Genomic DNA, 16,852 nt, shown 5'->3' with positions numbered 1-16,852 from the left:
ATTTATTTATTATTAGGTTTGCCAACAGACAAAAAACACTTTTACATGTAACTTAACCTACTATTATTTGTCACATTATATAAAAATCAATAAAACTGTACGTAATCTTTTACTACAAAATTTCCTTGCAAAGTAAATTAAAAACATTGGACGTGGGTAGTTTATTTTTTACGAAATTGCAACGTAGGGTGGGATGACATCAGCTGGGCTAACTTTGAAATGCTAGCTGTCAAACATACATTTTAAATCAATGTAGGTATAAATTACAAGTTATTTAATAACTAGAGAAACATATCATATGTAATATCAGGCATTCTTATTGTTTAGGCAGTCATTAATCTTATAATAAGCTTTTATACATAAAGTAAACTTTACATGAGCTTTAAATTTATTTTCTGACAAATTCAAAATCATCATCATCATCCCATTAACGTCCCCACTGCTGGGGCACGAGCCTTCCCTATAGATGGATAGGGAGATCGGGCCTTAAACCATCACGCGGGCCCAGTGCGGATTGATGGTTATTAACGACTGCTAATGCAGCCGGGACCAACGGCTTAACGTGCCTTTCGAAGCACGGAGGAGCTCGAGATGAAAACTTTTTTTTTGTGGTCACCCATCCTATGACCGGCCTTTGCGAAAGTTACTTTACTTCAACAATCGCAGACCGAGCGCGTTAACCGCTGCGCCACCGAGCTTCTCAACAATCGCAGACCGAGCGCGTTAACCGCAAATTCAAAATACTGTCTGGTAATTTGGTAAAAACGTACATACAGGATGTTAGTGACATCGTAACGAAAACTTTGACGGATGACTCAGGCCATGATATAGAATTAAAAATAATTAAAAAAAAAACATCACAAATTTTACGACGGAAAATTCCACTTGATATTAACTCAAAATCATAGTCTAAAACCCTTAGTATTCGTTACGATGCCGATGGCACTAACACTATATAACCCCAAAAAAGATGAATGTAATAAATTTACTCGGTGAGGAGCTCGGTGGCGAAGCGGTAAACGCGCTCGGTCTGCGATTGTTGAAGTTAAGCAACTTTCGCAAAGGCCGGTCATAGGATGGGTGACCACAAAAAAGAAAAGTTTTAATCTCGAGCTCCTCCGTGCTTCGGAAGGCACGTTAAGCCGTTGGTCCCGGCTGCATTAGCAGTCGTTAATAACCACCAATCCGCACTGGGCCCGCGTGGTGGTTTAAGGCCCGATCTCCCTATCCATCCATAGGGAAGGCCCGTGCCCCAGCAGTGGGGACGTGAATGGGCTGATGATGATGATGAATTTACTTAGCCTCGAATTTTGGATAGCAATTATATTTTTGTTCCTTGTATTCTATGTATGTCTAACTATTATGTCACCTAATATAACGACTACGTTCAACATTTGGCCGCGACAAAAGCACATCGCTTTCAACGCCTTTTTTCATGTTCAACACGAATCCTAATGACTTTGAAAAAAAAAACTACGATTTGGAGGAATTTTAGACTTCATTCGACCTGAGAATTGGGTTGAAAATCGTCTGTTAGCTTGTTGCCATGTGTTTTCTAGGGAATGTAAATGATCTTGACACTGAAAAGGGTTTGTTTTTTAATTTAGTCTTGTTGTCACCAGATGGGTAAAATTCAGCCTCTGTGGTCCAGTGTGTGAACGTTGGGCTCGCGATCCGGCGGTTCCGGGTTCGAATCCCGGTGGGGACACATTACAAAAATCACTCTGAGATCTCTAATTAAGGTTAAGACATTGCAGGCTTCGATACATTTTTGTATTTCTCTTTATTTGGTGTAATAAAGTATTTTATTAGTATTAATTATAATGATCATTGTTCGGAAGTAAGATGATCCGTGCTTCGAAAGGTACGTTAAGCCCACAATTCGACCAAATTGTCATAAAAAATATTGGTACCTATGTAAAGAATGAATTGTTTTAACTTTGCCTAACCCGTAAAATTACATTTTGAATCATGACAAATCTTTATTAATTACGTAGATACAGTGTTGTTTCTTAAAAAAAGAACTTTTTTATTTTTTCAAATGAAACTAAAGTATCAAACCGACTAAATCCATCTACACATCCCACTTGCGTCATTCTGGAGTGATGAGTCGAATCCTTCTATTTTTGTATCCCCTTAGACTGATCTGAGACTGCTGTGCTAAACATTTCTTTACCGCAACTCTCGATACACTATCCATTGCTTTCTAAGTTTGAGAGCTTTAAAAAATCTTCAATATTAGACCAGTAATGTATTCAAAATTACCGATAAACTCGTTTTAAATTCCAATTCCATAATCAAAGTATCTTTTTTACAATATAGCTTCCCTTACACGTTTCTTTTTAGAAGTTTTAAAGTAGTTTCATGTGATTTTTCACTTTGTTGTTTTAGTGGTAAGAACTAAAGTGTTAAGTTTAGTATTAAGCATGTTGTGTTCAGATGAATGTCATTACAGTGTAGGCAATGAGTGCTGTGCGGTTTGTGAAAGTTTTAAATTAAAAAGTTATTATTGAAGTGCGTGTAAAGTTTTTTAGAACAGTGGTTTTCGAATTTGAATTTGAATTTCGGGAAAAGATGTGGAGGTGCCTATTTCTTAATTTACTATTTTTATTGATTTTTATTAACGACCTCCGTGGTCCAGTGGTTGAGCGTTCGGCTCACGATCCGGAGGTCCTGTGTTCGATTCCCGGTGGAGACAAATCTCAAAAATTACTTTATTGTCCCTAGTTTGGTTAGGACATTACAGGCTGACCACCTGATTGTCCGAAAGTAAGATGATCCGTGCTGCGGAAGGCACGTTAAGCCGTTGGTCCCGGTTACTACTTACTGATGTGAGTGGTGGTTACATGAGCCATCAGGGGCCTTTGGCGGCTCAATAGTAACCCTGACACCAAGGTTGATGAGGTTGGTATTCCACCTCACAACCCACACAATAAAAGAAGAATTGTCGAAGTTTACTTCACAATCATGTGGGAGGAAATGACATAGAACGCGTTCGTTTAATGTTCTTAATGGGCTTGTCGTAAAAACCGACAGATAGATTGTGTCCTTTCTTTTGATGTATGTGCTTGACCAGGTCAAAGATAAATTATAAAATGCTAATCTAGAAATAGAAGCCAGTCTAAGATGATCAAAACTCAATCTCATTTTACTTTTCGACTTATTTCCGAATTTTATTTATGAATTAAGTAACAATGAGTACGACGTTTGACCGCTTTTATTGATGACGTCACAGGGCAGTATTTCCATACAAACTCTAAAGAAAACTTTCGTTTTGACATTTATAGAATAGAATGAATAGAACATTTCGTAAAAAGTATCTCATTTGACTAGGTTTTCAGAAGAAGATTTTCATTTTATTTTCGTTCATGTGCTACCACCAGCCAAACCACTCCTTCCCCCTCCTCTTCCTTCCTTCCCCTTTTTCTTTTATTTTTCTCTTTTTTTCTTTTTTTTTCTCTTTCTTTCTTTCTTCGTTTTTGACCTTCCTTGCCAAATTTCTATGAATCTACGCCATGGGTAGTAGGTTTTAATTCCCTTACGAAATATTAAAAATAAAACTCTTTCAATCTCAAATCAAGAAGCTTGATTATTTTTACAGCTTCAAGGGACCGCAGATAATTATTTTAAAAGATTAATTGAATTAATTGAACCCTGAAAACACACGACTTATCAGAATCATGGCATAAGAAAATATTTCAAGGTTAGCCCAGCTGACGTCATCGCGCCCTGCATTGCTATTTCGTAATAAATAAATTACCCGTACCAGTGTTTCGGAAGGCACGTTAAGCCGCTGGTCCCGGCTGCATTAGCAGTCGTTAATAACCATCAATCCGCACTGGGCCCGCGTGATGGTTTAAGGCCCGATCTCCCTATCCATCCACAGGGAAGGCCCGTGCCCCAGCAGTGGGGACGTTAATGGGCTGATGATGATGATGATGAAATTACCCACAAGCATGTTTTTATACATGGTGTTAGTGATATCGTAACGAATACTGAGGGGGATGATTCTTACCATGATTCTGAGTTAATGTCTAGTGGAATTTTCCGTCGCAAATTTCTTGTTTTTATTTTGTTTTCTTAAATTACATATTACACATTACCCAAATTAAGTGAGCGACAGACGGAGGGTGAAGAAGAGAAACTAGAATCACTTAGAATGAAATTATATTTTAAATTTACAGCTAAACCTAACTAACCTAGGTGCGAATGAGTCCGAAGTTAGGACTACACTGAATTTTCGAGAAATGCATTTTCGTTATGTGACCTAACCTGTAATGGGTTGGGTTTCCCTTCGCGTGTTGGAAGGTCAGACAGGCAGTCGCTTCTGTAAAAAACCGGACCTGTCAAATCTTCAGGTTAGGTAAGCGGACACTGTAAAAAACGGGATAATGCTAGGGAGATGAGTGAGTCAAATCAAGACTTATAACCCTGTATTCAGACAGATGACTTTTCTTAATATTATGTTAATCTTCCAGGTTCAAAGCGAAGGGAATGGACATCGGCGTGTCTGACGAGGACCTGAACGGAGTGCCGGTCGAGCACAGCTCCAGCGAGCCTGAGGAAGACGAGGATGGTGAGATATTACTGTCCTTTTCTCATGTGTGGGAAGACCAAGGGTTTGTAGCAGAGTACAAACTCTTCACATACTGGCCTTTCGTTCTGACCGTCAATCATTTTAAATTACGAAATTCTCATTTCGTACATTATACATTATAGACTTTACCTTATTGTCTGAAAGTAAGATGATCCGTGCCTCGGAAGACAAGTTAAGGCCGTAGGGCCCGGTTACTACTTACTGATGTAAGTTAGTAATCGTTACATGAGTCATGGAGATCCTTGAGGGAGGCTTATGCCCAGCAGTGGGCGTCGTTCGGCTGGTGATGATGATGACATGAGTCATGTCAGGGGCCTTTGGCGGCTCAGTAGTAACCAGCACCTGACATCACGGTTGATGGGGTTGGTAATCCACCTCACAACTTATACGATCGAAGAAATATGGTTAAAACAAATTCTTCTACTTATTCCACAGACGAGGACTCGGTTTTACGCAAGTCGTATAAACAGACAGCGAGCAAAGAGCAACCTGTATCCTTCTGTAACATGAGCGAGATAGTCGGCAAGTTCGAGACAGGGCAGCACAACAACAGCGAAAGACACCGCGAGCGCAAACAGGAGATACAGAACATACGCAGCCGGCTGTTTATGGTTAGTTCACACACTAACACACGTGTACACCTGAAGAAACTGCTCTAAAGTGGTCTGCTTTGGTCTAAAGTGGTCTACTTTGGTCTAAAGTGGTCAACTTTGGTCTAAAGTAGTCTACTTTGGTCTGAAGTTGTCTAATTTGGTCTAATCAGGTTTAGTGTACTAAAGCGTCGTCAGGGCAAGTGTGGTCTAAAGTGATCTAATTTGCTCTAATCAGGTCTAGTGTCCTAAACTGACAACAGGGTAAGTTTAGTCTAAAGAACACACACACACACACAAAACGGAAACACACCCCGGACACTTCATACAAAACTCCTCGTTTTACACAGACATTACAAATTGACGTTATCGTACACGCGCATCTGTGTGTGTGACGTCTGACGCCATACGATTGAAGACTAAAGTAAGACCGAGGGGGTGAGGTAAACTTAGCTTAGCCGCTGGTGGGGAGCGGAGAGTTGCCGTTCTATACGTAGTATTATTCTTTATATGTTGTTTTGTTTTCAGGGCAAACAAGCTAAAATCAAGGAGATGTACGAGCAATCTGTTATGCAGAGCGAACAGAGTAAGTATATTTCATTCATTAATATCACCTAAATAAAGATTTTATCCATCTATTTTATCATCATTAACGACTACTTACTTACATTGGCCATGTCAGGGGCCTTTGGCGGCTCAGTAGTAATCCTGACACCAGGGTTGATGAGGTTGGTAATCCATTTCACAACCTACACGATAAGAAGAGCCACGCTCTTGTCGGTGTCTTGCATTATTAATTCTTTCATATATATGGTCCCCTCAGACGACGCTCTGAGCCGAGGTTCGCGCCCAACTGAGCACCCTCAGGCTTGTGTCAGCGCTTCCCATCAAGTAGTTAATGCCATCTGCGGCAAATCTACAATAATTCACTTAACAGAAACAGCATATATACAGGGTGTTAGTGACGTCGTAACGAAAATTTTTGATTTCGACCATGATTCTGAGATGATATGAAGTGGAATTTTCCGTCGCAAAAGTATGGAACAGAAAATAATAAAAAAAAAACAAAAATTTTCATGAATTTTCCGACTGAAAATTCCACTTGATATTAACTCAGAATTATGGTCTGAATCATACCTCAAATTTTGGTTACGATGTCACTGACACTCTGTATACATTTTACTGCTGGGCACAGGCCTCAATCAACCTGAGAGGTTATGGAGCAGACACCACCACGCTGCTCCAGTGCGGGCTCATAACATTTACATACATACATAAACTCACGCCCGTATTCCCCGAAGGGGTGGGCAGAACTACAAATAATCAAGAAACTATTTGCAGCCACTTTTGATACATAGTCCTAAGGTGGATAATGATAAACCGTATGATGATAGGGGATCAGCCTATCGCTCTTACAGATGATCCATCATGTTCGACAGGACATTTACAATAATTTTAAAGAACGTCTCGGGCCTTGTGCCGAGGTTTTTCTTGCAGCTTCTTTTCCCCGGCTATACGGGTTGTGAGAAGCTGCAGTAGTTTTAGGCGGATGAGACGTTCGTTATGTAAAATATGACGATTTAATAACTATGTTACCTACTGAATAAAGATATTTTTGAATTTGAATCTATTTGGTGTTCCTCTTTGTCAGGTGTGACGTCAGCGGACAAGATCGCCCGCTCGTTGGACCTGGACGCAGAGAAGGCGCGCGCCATCAAGATGCGCTTCGAGAACGGAGACATCTACCACGACGAGAACCAGCCGCCGCGGGCCCGGGACATCGACGACACCAGCCTCTTCAACGAAGGTCATCATCATCCCCCTAGCATTATCCCGTTCTTCACAGGGTCCGCTTGCCTAACCTGAAGATTTGACAGGACCGATTTCTTACAGAAGCGACCTGTCTGACCTTCCTGCGAAGGGAAAACCAGCTAAAACAGGTTAGGTCACATACCTCCGAAAATGCATTTCTCGGGAATGTGGGTTTCCTCGCGTTGTTTTCCTTCACCGGCTGAACACGTGATAATAATTTATGATCCAAACATGAATTCGAAAATAAATTCGACATACATTGGTTTAGACCTGTGCTGGATTCGAATCTGCGACCTCAAAGTGAGAGGCAAGCGTTCTACCAACTGGGCTACCACGTCTCTCACCACGCTCAGTAGTTTATATGTACAGTCATGAGCAATATAATGTACCCACTTTAGGACTCTGTCGCACTAACATATTTGACATTTCGTGAGACTTACAGTTCAATGTGTCAAAAAAAGTTAATGTGACATGGTACCAAAGTGTATACATATACACGCACCGCACGTTGTTTGCTCGTGACCGTATTTGTAACTTTGTCCTTCAGGTATCGGCAAGAAGTCTCGCTCCATCTTCCTAGAGCTGGACGCCAATGCCAAGAACATGGCGCCCACCTCGCCGCCGCCGCAGGAGCCGCCCAAGAGGAAGGAGATTGTGAGTATAACTAAGGCCGATCGTCAAACGGAGCCGATTGAAATCTGCCTGGGCAAATCACAATATGCCCAATATAAAGTTGGGCAGATCATGATGTGCTGACATTTCATGACGCATATCCCGCTACGCTTTCATTAAATTCAATTCCAATACCTAAAGGGTGCCTGAAAGAGATTGCTACGTTAGCAATATTGCCGCGTGTTGTACTAAATCATCATCACCAGCCCATAAACGTCCTCACTGCTGGGGCACGGGCCTTCCCTATGGATGGATAGGGAGATCGGGCCTTAAACCACCACGCGGGCCCAGTGCGGATTGAAGGGTATTAATGACTGCTAATGCAGCCGGGACCAACGGCTTAACGTGCCTTCCGAAGCACGGAGGAGCTCGAGATGAAAACTTTTTTTTGTGGTCACCCATCCTATGACCGGCCTTTGCGAAAGTTGCTTAACTTCAACAATTGCAGACCGAGCACGTTTACCGCTGCGCCACCGAGCTCCTCACTTTGTACTACATAATTGTTTGTAATTGTTTATTTTTTTTATAAAGAGTTTTTGGACCAATAAAAATACATGTCATGTTCCGCCAGCCGTTCGTCCCGAAGGACGTGGTCCGCGCCGAGGACAAGGTGGAGGACGTTCACATCGAGACGCGCGACATCTCCGACCGGTTCAAGTTCTTCGAGACGTACAAGCCGGAGAGCAAGCGGAAGGAGTTCCGCATGACGCCGCCGCGACAGCTGCAGGTGAGGGACACAGTAATGGCGGACCCAACTAGTTGAAGAGCTAGTTCCGCCCGTAACCAACAGATGGCGCGCACAGCATACAAAGCAGCCCTAGAACGCGCTAACGAAGTTTGAAGACGCATATATATGCGTCACTTTGTTAGCGCGTTCTAGGACTCATATATCCCAGTGAGGACATATCAGAAATAAACACTTTGTGAAACCCTGGTTTGATTAGGACATTGCAGGCTAGTCAACCCGATTGTCCGAAAGTAATATGATCATGCTTTGAGGTTTTTTACTACTTTAGTAATGTAGGTATGTAGTTGTTATTGCGTTCCACATGGTAGGAGGTTGGTAAAATAAGGTATGTAACACATATGGACCCGGATTGGGCACAGCAATTTAAAAGAGAGTTAAAGCATATTTTTTAGGCTTAAACAAAATAAATAATAACAAGTATACATAATTTAGACGTAAAACTAAAGTACTTAAACAACTAATCATTAAAAAAACTCATTAAAAAAAAAACTAATCATTAAAAAACTCCTGCAACTAAATGTTAACTAACATGCGCAAAAATAATCGATCGATTCAATTTGTCGAAATTGATGTTTTTTGTTTCCCTAATATGCGTGTATTTTGTTCGTATTATGACAGAACGCCATAACTTAGTTGGGTTCTCATACATAGTTTCATTAGTCAAAATTCGAGAATAAGTCGAAAAGTAAACTGAGATTGAGTTTTGATCATCTCGGACTGCCTTCTATTTCTAGATTGGCATTTTATAATTTCTCTTTGACCCAGTGAAATACCCAATTATATCGTCAGCATAATAATGTCCCCCCCAGCGGGCCAAGTCCCCGTCCCCCGAGGTGTACGTGGACCCGGGCGTGGCCCGCGGCGGCGGCGGCGCCGACACGGCGGCCGCGGCCGACCGCCACACCGCCTCCAGGATGATCTCCGTGTTCCGCCAGATGGAGCAGCACCAGCACCACCACGACGACGACCAGGGTACCACCATCATATATCCTTTAGTTCCACAGCGCCGACCCAAATATTCTGTACAAAATTTGGATTGGCACTGTGCAGGCCTAAGGCTGCGTTTCCATTGATGCGGAACTGTGCGGAGAGGAGCGGAGATGTGCAGGAAACCAATCACCGTGAGGGAGAGAGTGACAGAGCGATTTCGTTTTTCGCTCTTTCGAACGCTGTGATTGGTCAAATCCGCACATCTCCGCTCTTCTCCGCCCATCTCCGCGTCAGTGGAAACCCGGCGGTACCACAGAAATTTGCCGCTTGCAGCTTCTATTCCCCCGCTATAAAGGTTGTGAGAAGCTGCAGTAGTTTTAGGCGGATGAGCAGTTCGTTATGTAAAAATTGACGATTCAAAATGTAACTATGTTACCTACTGAATAAAGATATTTTGGAATTTGCAATGCGAGCGATATGGATGATCATCTCCTTATTCTTTACGGCCATTTAAACTAAAGCATAGAATAAGGAATAATACGTACAGAATGGCAACTCTCCGCTCCCCACCAGCGGCTGAGCTAGAGTTACCTCACCCCCTCGGTCTTACTTTAGTCTTCAATCGTGAGGGATGCGCGCGGACCGTTGTTTTTAATGGCGAGTGAAATGGTAGCTCAGTTGGAAAAACGCTTGACTCTCTCACTATGAGGGCGCAAGTTCGAATCACAGCACGGGGCTAAATCAATTATTCTCGAATATGTTTTCGAATTCATACTTGTTTGGATCTTGTGTTTATCACGTGCTCAGCGGTGAAGGAAAACATCGTGAGGAAACCCACATTCCCTAGAAATGCATTTTCGGAGGTATCTGACCTAACCTGTGTTGGGCTGGTTTTCCCTTCGCGGCTTGGAAAGACAGGAAGTCGCTTCTGTAAAACCGGACCTGTCAAATCAGGTTAGGTAAGCGGACCCTGTAAAAAACGGGACAATGCTAGGGAAAAAGAGATGAACACCTCTACTCACTCATGCTTGTGGTCACACATCAAAAAAGTATTATAATATAACATAAACTGCCTATATACGTCCCACTGCTGGGCACAGGCCTCCCCTCAATCAACCGGAGGGGGTTTGGAGCATACTCGTCCACGCTGCTCCACTGCGGGTTGGTGGAGGTGTTTTTACGGCTAATAGCCGGGACCAACGGCTTAACGTGCCCTCCGAAGCACGGAATCATCTTACTTTTTCGGACAATCAGGTGATTCAAGCCTGAAAAGTCCTTACCAAACAAAGGACAGTCTCACAAAGTGATTTCGACAATGTCCCCATCGGGAATCGAACCCGGACCTCCAGATCGTGAGCCTAACGCTCTAACCACTAGACCACGGAGGCTGTTGTAATATAAACTCGTCCACAAATACTTTTCCAGGTCCCAAACCCCTGAAGCGGTTCACCCCCCCGCCGCCGGGCGAGAGCAACCACCACGGAGACACTTCAGAGGAAGAAGAATACTCCTCCGAAGGAGAATATGAGGAGGACAGCGAGGACGAACGCAGGAGGCTCTACTTCGAGGCCAGGGAGAGGGACGAGGCACTTAAACAGGTGAGGGTTCATAGAATATGGACAGGCGACAACGAAACGAAAGTTAGAGGGTTATTTTTATATCAGAGGCAGAGGTGTATAGTATCTAACGGATGATTCAGACCATGATTCTGAATTGACAACAAGTAGAATTTTCTGTCACGAAATTCTTGTTTTTTTTTTAATTAAATATTTTTTAAATACTTTACTTTTGCGATGGAAAATTCCAATAATGAGCTGAATCATCACTCTCAGTATTCGTTACGATGTCACTTACACCCCATACCAGTACATACAAGTAGGTATGGGTGTTAGTGACACCGTAACGAATACTGAGATATGATTCAGACCATGATTCTGAGTTGATATCAAAAGGAATTTCCTGTCGGAAAATTCATAAAATAAATTGTGTGATTCTAAATTATTTTCAGTTCCATACTTTTGCGACGGAAAATTCTACTTGATTTCAATTCAGAATTATGGTCTGAATCGTCCGTCAAAGTTTAACGGTAACCACTAAAATTTTCATGAATTTTGGAAATTAAACTAGAAATACCGCTTGATATAATTACAGTCTGAATCATCCCCCTCAGTATTTGTTACGGGTTCACTATCCTGTGTAATGTGCGGTTATGGACCGTGCAATCAACTTAATATAACTTTCCGTGGCAGGCGCAGCAGCTGGCCCGCACGACGAGCTTCCGCGACCGATTCGAGAAGTGGTCGGAGTCGGAGCCGCAGAGGTCGCCGTCCAACGTGGTCATCGAGAGGCAGTATGATGACGACGACGGCGAGTCGCAGCTGGAGACTGCCAAGAGGTACCCTGACCCTCGCTATATACGTTTCGGCCACAATAGATGGCGTGTGTGTAGTGTGTGTGTGTGTGTCTGTGTGGATGGTGTAGTGTAGTGTGTGGATGGTGTAATGTAGTGTGTGGATGGTGTAGTGTAGTGTGTACCAGCAACTTACTATGGCCGTAGTATTATTCCTTATTCTAAGCTATGGCTGCTCCCCTCCGGTCCGCGGAGGTCCGTGTTGCTCTACACATTACACTAAGGTGCCGTCGCATGTCAAGAGCTGAGAATCTCATATACATATAGGCACTACCAACCCTACAATCGAATAAAAATATTCAATGATGAAAACATTCAAACATTCGACACTGCGCGCCATCTAGTGTACATTTTAAGAACTTCTCGGTGCGCCATCTAGTGTCCATTTTAAAAACTTTCATTGCGCCATCTAGCGTTATTTTCAAGAACTTTCCGAGGCGCCATCTAGCGTTCACTTTAAGAACTTTACGGTGCGCCATCTAGCGTTAATTTCAAGAATTTGTATGATTTGTTGCAGCTTGCGTGAGAAGTTCGAGAACATGAAAGTCCAGCAGTCCTCAGTTACGAAGACGTTCGTGCCTAAAGTCAACAGATTTGTGGTGAGTAGTAGATAAGGCAAGAGGGAAACCACTGCCCTATTTATCCCTAAAAAGGTAGCATGGAGAATGCTACACCGACAAGAGCGTGACTCTTAAATTAATGGTGATGATGACCTATATAGAATAATACAATAATTATAATAAAATATATAGAACGGTAACTGAAAACATCGTGAGAAAACCCACATTCCAGAGAAATGCATTTTCGGAGTGACCTAACCTGTATTGGGCTGGATTTCCTTTCGGGTTGGAAGGTCAGACAGGCTGTAAAACCCCGGACCTGTCATATATTCAGGTTAGGTAAGTGGACTCTGTGAAAAAACGTATAGATGATGATAGAACGGTAACTCCGCCCCGCACCTGTTTGTATCGAGATCTGGGTCCGTATGGTTTTATTGCAATTGTACAGTCCAAAAAAAGATGTCGTAGTTACATTATAAAAAGAAAAAATACAGTTCTTATTTGTTTTCCTTCGCTCTTTTTCTCTCTGTGTTGTGCCTAATTTTTTTTTGTTTGTTCCAGTGACGCAACAGCCACCACTGCCGCAAGTTTACCAAAGCATCGTTTTAACCCTGTTTTAAAGTTGTATAGTCTTAACCAGTTATGTGCCGTTCCGTTTCCGGCAGTAAAAAGGCGGGAAAGTTATGTAAAAAGAGCTTTACTGCCTAACCCTTAAGGTGATAGACTTGAGCATTCACTTGTAACAGAACATCGAGCATTCGCCGTTTTTATATATGTCGAACTGAACAACGAGCCGAGCCAAGCATAGAGCCAAACATTGCTATGAACGTTGCTCGCTAAAATGTTCTCGTATTTTTCTCGTATTGTAACATTCGCACAAATGCTCATGTTAACAACGCAAGTTAACACACCTCTAAGACACCAGAGGGGCCGGAAGCGAGGCGCGGGACGTCACCGCGCTGCCTGCCACTCAGACGTTACGACAGACGACGTACGGAGAGGACGCGTCATTTTGTTTGCTCATTTTCTTTGTTATCCAACCTACCTAGTTTTTTCATGAAAAGTATACTGTTCCTGTGAATCCAATCATATTTATTATGGGATATTATTAATTTATACAATTTGTCACTTAAAATTACGAATAATTAAAACATTTCAAATTAAAATAAAACCGTTTAATAAAAATTACAACAATAAACAACATTTCAAATTAAATATAATTATTTTTTTCCTGTAAATTGGTGCCTCATTCCGTCTTCATCATCATCATCGAATCCTGTTGTAAACAGCTCATAACAAGTGAATGCTCAAGTTTATCAGCACCTTTAGGCAGAAAAATCAAGACTCCACGAAAGAGCAATTTGAAAACAAAGGCAGCGTCCTTACTCTTGGAGTTTTTACAAAAGGAATATTCCCACTTCGGGAAAATTTACAGGAACGGCACAACACTGGTGGTAACCGCGTACCGAAATTACATCATAACGTTGACGTCAGTTTACTTTTTGTAATTAGTTGACTAAATAACTATTACATTTTTATGAACTTCATATTTATTTTACATACATAAACATAAACTGCCTATATACGTCCCACTGCTGGGCACAGGCCTCCCCTCAATCAACCGGAGGGGGTATGGAGCATACTCCACCACGCTGCTCCACTGCGGGTTGATGGAGGTGTTTTTACGGCTAATAGCCGGGACCAACGGCTTAACGTGCCCTCCGAAGCACGGAATCATCTTACTTTTTCGGACAATCAGGTGATTCAAGCCTGAAAAGTCCTTGCCAAACAAAGGACAGTCTCGCAAAGTGATTTCGACAATGTCCCCATCGGGAATCGAACCCGGACCTCCAGATCGTGAGCCTAACGCTCTAACCACTAGACCACAGAGGCTGTTAAAATATATATGTGTGGCTGATATTTATTTTAAAATCAACTAAATTATGACAATGAATTGTGCTGATTCCAGTATGGTCACGAGTTCTAATATGTATACACTTTGAAACCATGTCACATTAACTTTTTTGACAGATAAAACCATAAGTCTCATTAAAGGTCAAATAAGATAGTGCGACAGGGTTCTACAGTGGGTACATGATTCAAGTTATACCTGTCGTTTTCTTATTCGCCGAAAAGGAAAGGGACGGATAATCGACAGGCTAAAAATTTGGAAAACACGTCAATTTTAGATGGAAATCTCACCTCTCTCAAACTCAGCGAGATGCCTATTTGATTTGTCAGGGTTACTGTGTCATTTACTCATTCATTTTAAAATTAACAGTTGTCAATCATCCGTCGCTTTCCATTTTGGCGCATAAGAAAAAGACAGGTATAACTTAAAATAAAATTAGGAGGTGTCTGCAGGAATCGGGGCCATTATATATTATATATATTTATATATATAATAAGCTATTCATATTATATATAAATTGTTTACATAACTATGTAATATTATATTTCGGATCGCGGTATTACTTGCCAATTATATATATTCTAAACTAGGTAATAAGATCAGGCGGTAAGAGGCCACATTAGAGCAATTCATCTAATAAAGCAATATTGTAATTTGGCATTTCCGCATATAAAAATGTAAGTGCGCAATGTCAACAAATGACAAATAGCAATATTGCTTTTTAGATGAATTGCTTCAATGTGGCCTTTTTAAACCCCCAGGTTGTAACCTTTTGTATTTAATATTTTACTATTATCATTATTTTAGATAATACATAAATTTTATTTAAATTTACCACATTTTTTAATGGAAATATTTAATTTATTTGAATGAAGCAAATAATGTTAAAAAAATATTTGTATTTTTAAATATTGAGACTTTTAGGAAAAAGATAATGTTTTTTTTTTGTGGTAAATTGAAATAAAATTTTCAAAATTAATATTTATTTACCTCCTTAGGACTGATAGTAACTTAACTGCATTTTATAACAAGTGCCTTATAATGTGCAATTTTAATGAATTTTTATATCATTTTATTGGATTTTTTGTAGAAAAGATCTCTTAAGGCTTCACTCAATTAGATTGTTTATTAATTCTTATACTAATAAGATTTGTATTAAAGAAAAAAGTATTCATTTGTCGGATAAAAATCGTTTCTTTTATTTACCTTGTGATTTTTTTAAATTATGAATTAACTTATCTGTCATACTTGTCTATATCATAGTCATCTTGCCATTTTTAACCGACTTCAAAAAAGAAGGAGGTTACCTATGTATTAATATATTGAAAATCTCAAATGAAATCGGAAATTATCTCTAGTGCCATTGTAATGACAATTTATATTATTATTTAAAAAATCATGTTAAGAAAAGATCTACTAATGTAATAAATATTTGTGTATAAATATAATGTAATCATATTCACATTACTTTAGATTAAAATGTGACTGAATCGACTATGTTCTGTATTTATTGTTTGTACTTAAAACACTTTTTTTTCATTGCAATATTTATACCGACTTTGATGTAAGTAAATAAATGATAAAATTATAATTTTTATTTTATTAAAACCCGACACGGTGTGGCCAATATACGGAGAGCTGGGATAAAAGGCCAGATTGAAGCAATGAATCTTAAAAGCAAATTGCTATTTGACATTTGTTGTCATTGCGCACTTTTATATGCGCAAATGCGGTACACAATTTAAGATAACGTGTTGTCACAAAAAGTGAGTTGGGCACGAATTATATTTGAAAACCTATTGGGCCGATCATCGACCACGCCGGCGGGGTCTTCACGCCATCCCACGCACACAGTTCATCACGCCACGCCAGATTTCCAATAACAGTCTTCTGCCTACAAGTACCTCTGCCCACCCTATATAGGAATTTTAGGCGTTGAGTAATATGCACCAGGAAAACGTCAGAAAAATAATGTGCAGTAACAAAAAGAGAAAAATGAAAATTCTTCACTGGTTTTATCCTAATTCCTAATATGTCGTAAAACACACCGTCTACTAGATATATTTTTTTATGTAAAATTATTGCTAAAGTTCCTGAAATTCCTGAAAATTTCATGTTCAATGTAGCAACAAAATGGGAGTTCTTCAAAAGAGGCTGAATTTGAATTATTTTTCGTATAAACCGCACCGTTTTCTAGATATTTTGATGAATTGTGCAAGTTCCTGAAATTCCTGAAAATTTCATGTTCAGTAGGTTACAATAAGAAAGTAATGGGGGTTTATAAAAGGGGGGCAAAATTTCATTATTTTTCACGTAAAACGCACCGTTTCCGAGATATTTTGAATTATTGTATTAAACAGCGTCAAATTTTTAAACCTTTCAAAAATTTGCACCATTTTCATGCCACAAATTTTATCATAATAGTACAACAATACAATGCTAATAAGAAAAAATAAGTTCCTGATAGTTTAAAAAGTAAATGCAGTTCTTGTTCCTGAAATTCCTGAAAGTTTCATGTTCATTGTAACAAAGCCATGGGGGTTCATTAAAAGGGGCTAATTTTCGTTATTTTTCTCATAAAGCGCACCATTTTCTAGATATTTTGATGAATTGTGCAAGTT

At 40.4% G+C, this 16,852-nt stretch overlaps 1 protein-coding gene across 2 annotated transcripts in view; it reads left to right on the top strand.

The window, feature by feature from the left end:
- LOC126377844 (uncharacterized) overlaps window positions 1-15,822 on the top strand; it is a 64,537-nt gene extending 48,715 nt beyond the window's left edge. For both annotated transcript variants that reach the window (XM_050025819.1, XM_050025818.1), the window contains exons 8-18: window positions 4,479-4,576; window positions 5,033-5,208; window positions 5,716-5,773; window positions 6,839-6,994; window positions 7,547-7,653; window positions 8,243-8,398; window positions 9,229-9,391; window positions 10,775-10,947; window positions 11,599-11,744; window positions 12,277-12,358; window positions 12,881-15,822. In XM_050025819.1, coding sequence (XP_049881776.1) covers window positions 4,479-4,576; window positions 5,033-5,208; window positions 5,716-5,773; window positions 6,839-6,994; window positions 7,547-7,653; window positions 8,243-8,398; window positions 9,229-9,391; window positions 10,775-10,947; window positions 11,599-11,744; window positions 12,277-12,358; window positions 12,881-12,883 — 1,318 coding nt within the window. In that variant the 3' untranslated portion in view covers window positions 12,884-15,822. The remainder of the gene's footprint in view (window positions 1-4,478; window positions 4,577-5,032; window positions 5,209-5,715; window positions 5,774-6,838; window positions 6,995-7,546; window positions 7,654-8,242; window positions 8,399-9,228; window positions 9,392-10,774; window positions 10,948-11,598; window positions 11,745-12,276; window positions 12,359-12,880) is intronic.
- Window positions 15,823-16,852: the final 1,030 nt, after the last annotated feature.

Source organism: Pectinophora gossypiella, chromosome 24 (assembly GCF_024362695.1).
Source record: "Pectinophora gossypiella chromosome 24, ilPecGoss1.1, whole genome shotgun sequence".
NCBI lineage: Eukaryota > Metazoa > Arthropoda > Insecta > Lepidoptera > Gelechiidae > Pectinophora > Pectinophora gossypiella.
Note: the sequence above shows the minus strand (reverse complement) of the source record. Positions and strands in the feature narration are given on the sequence as shown.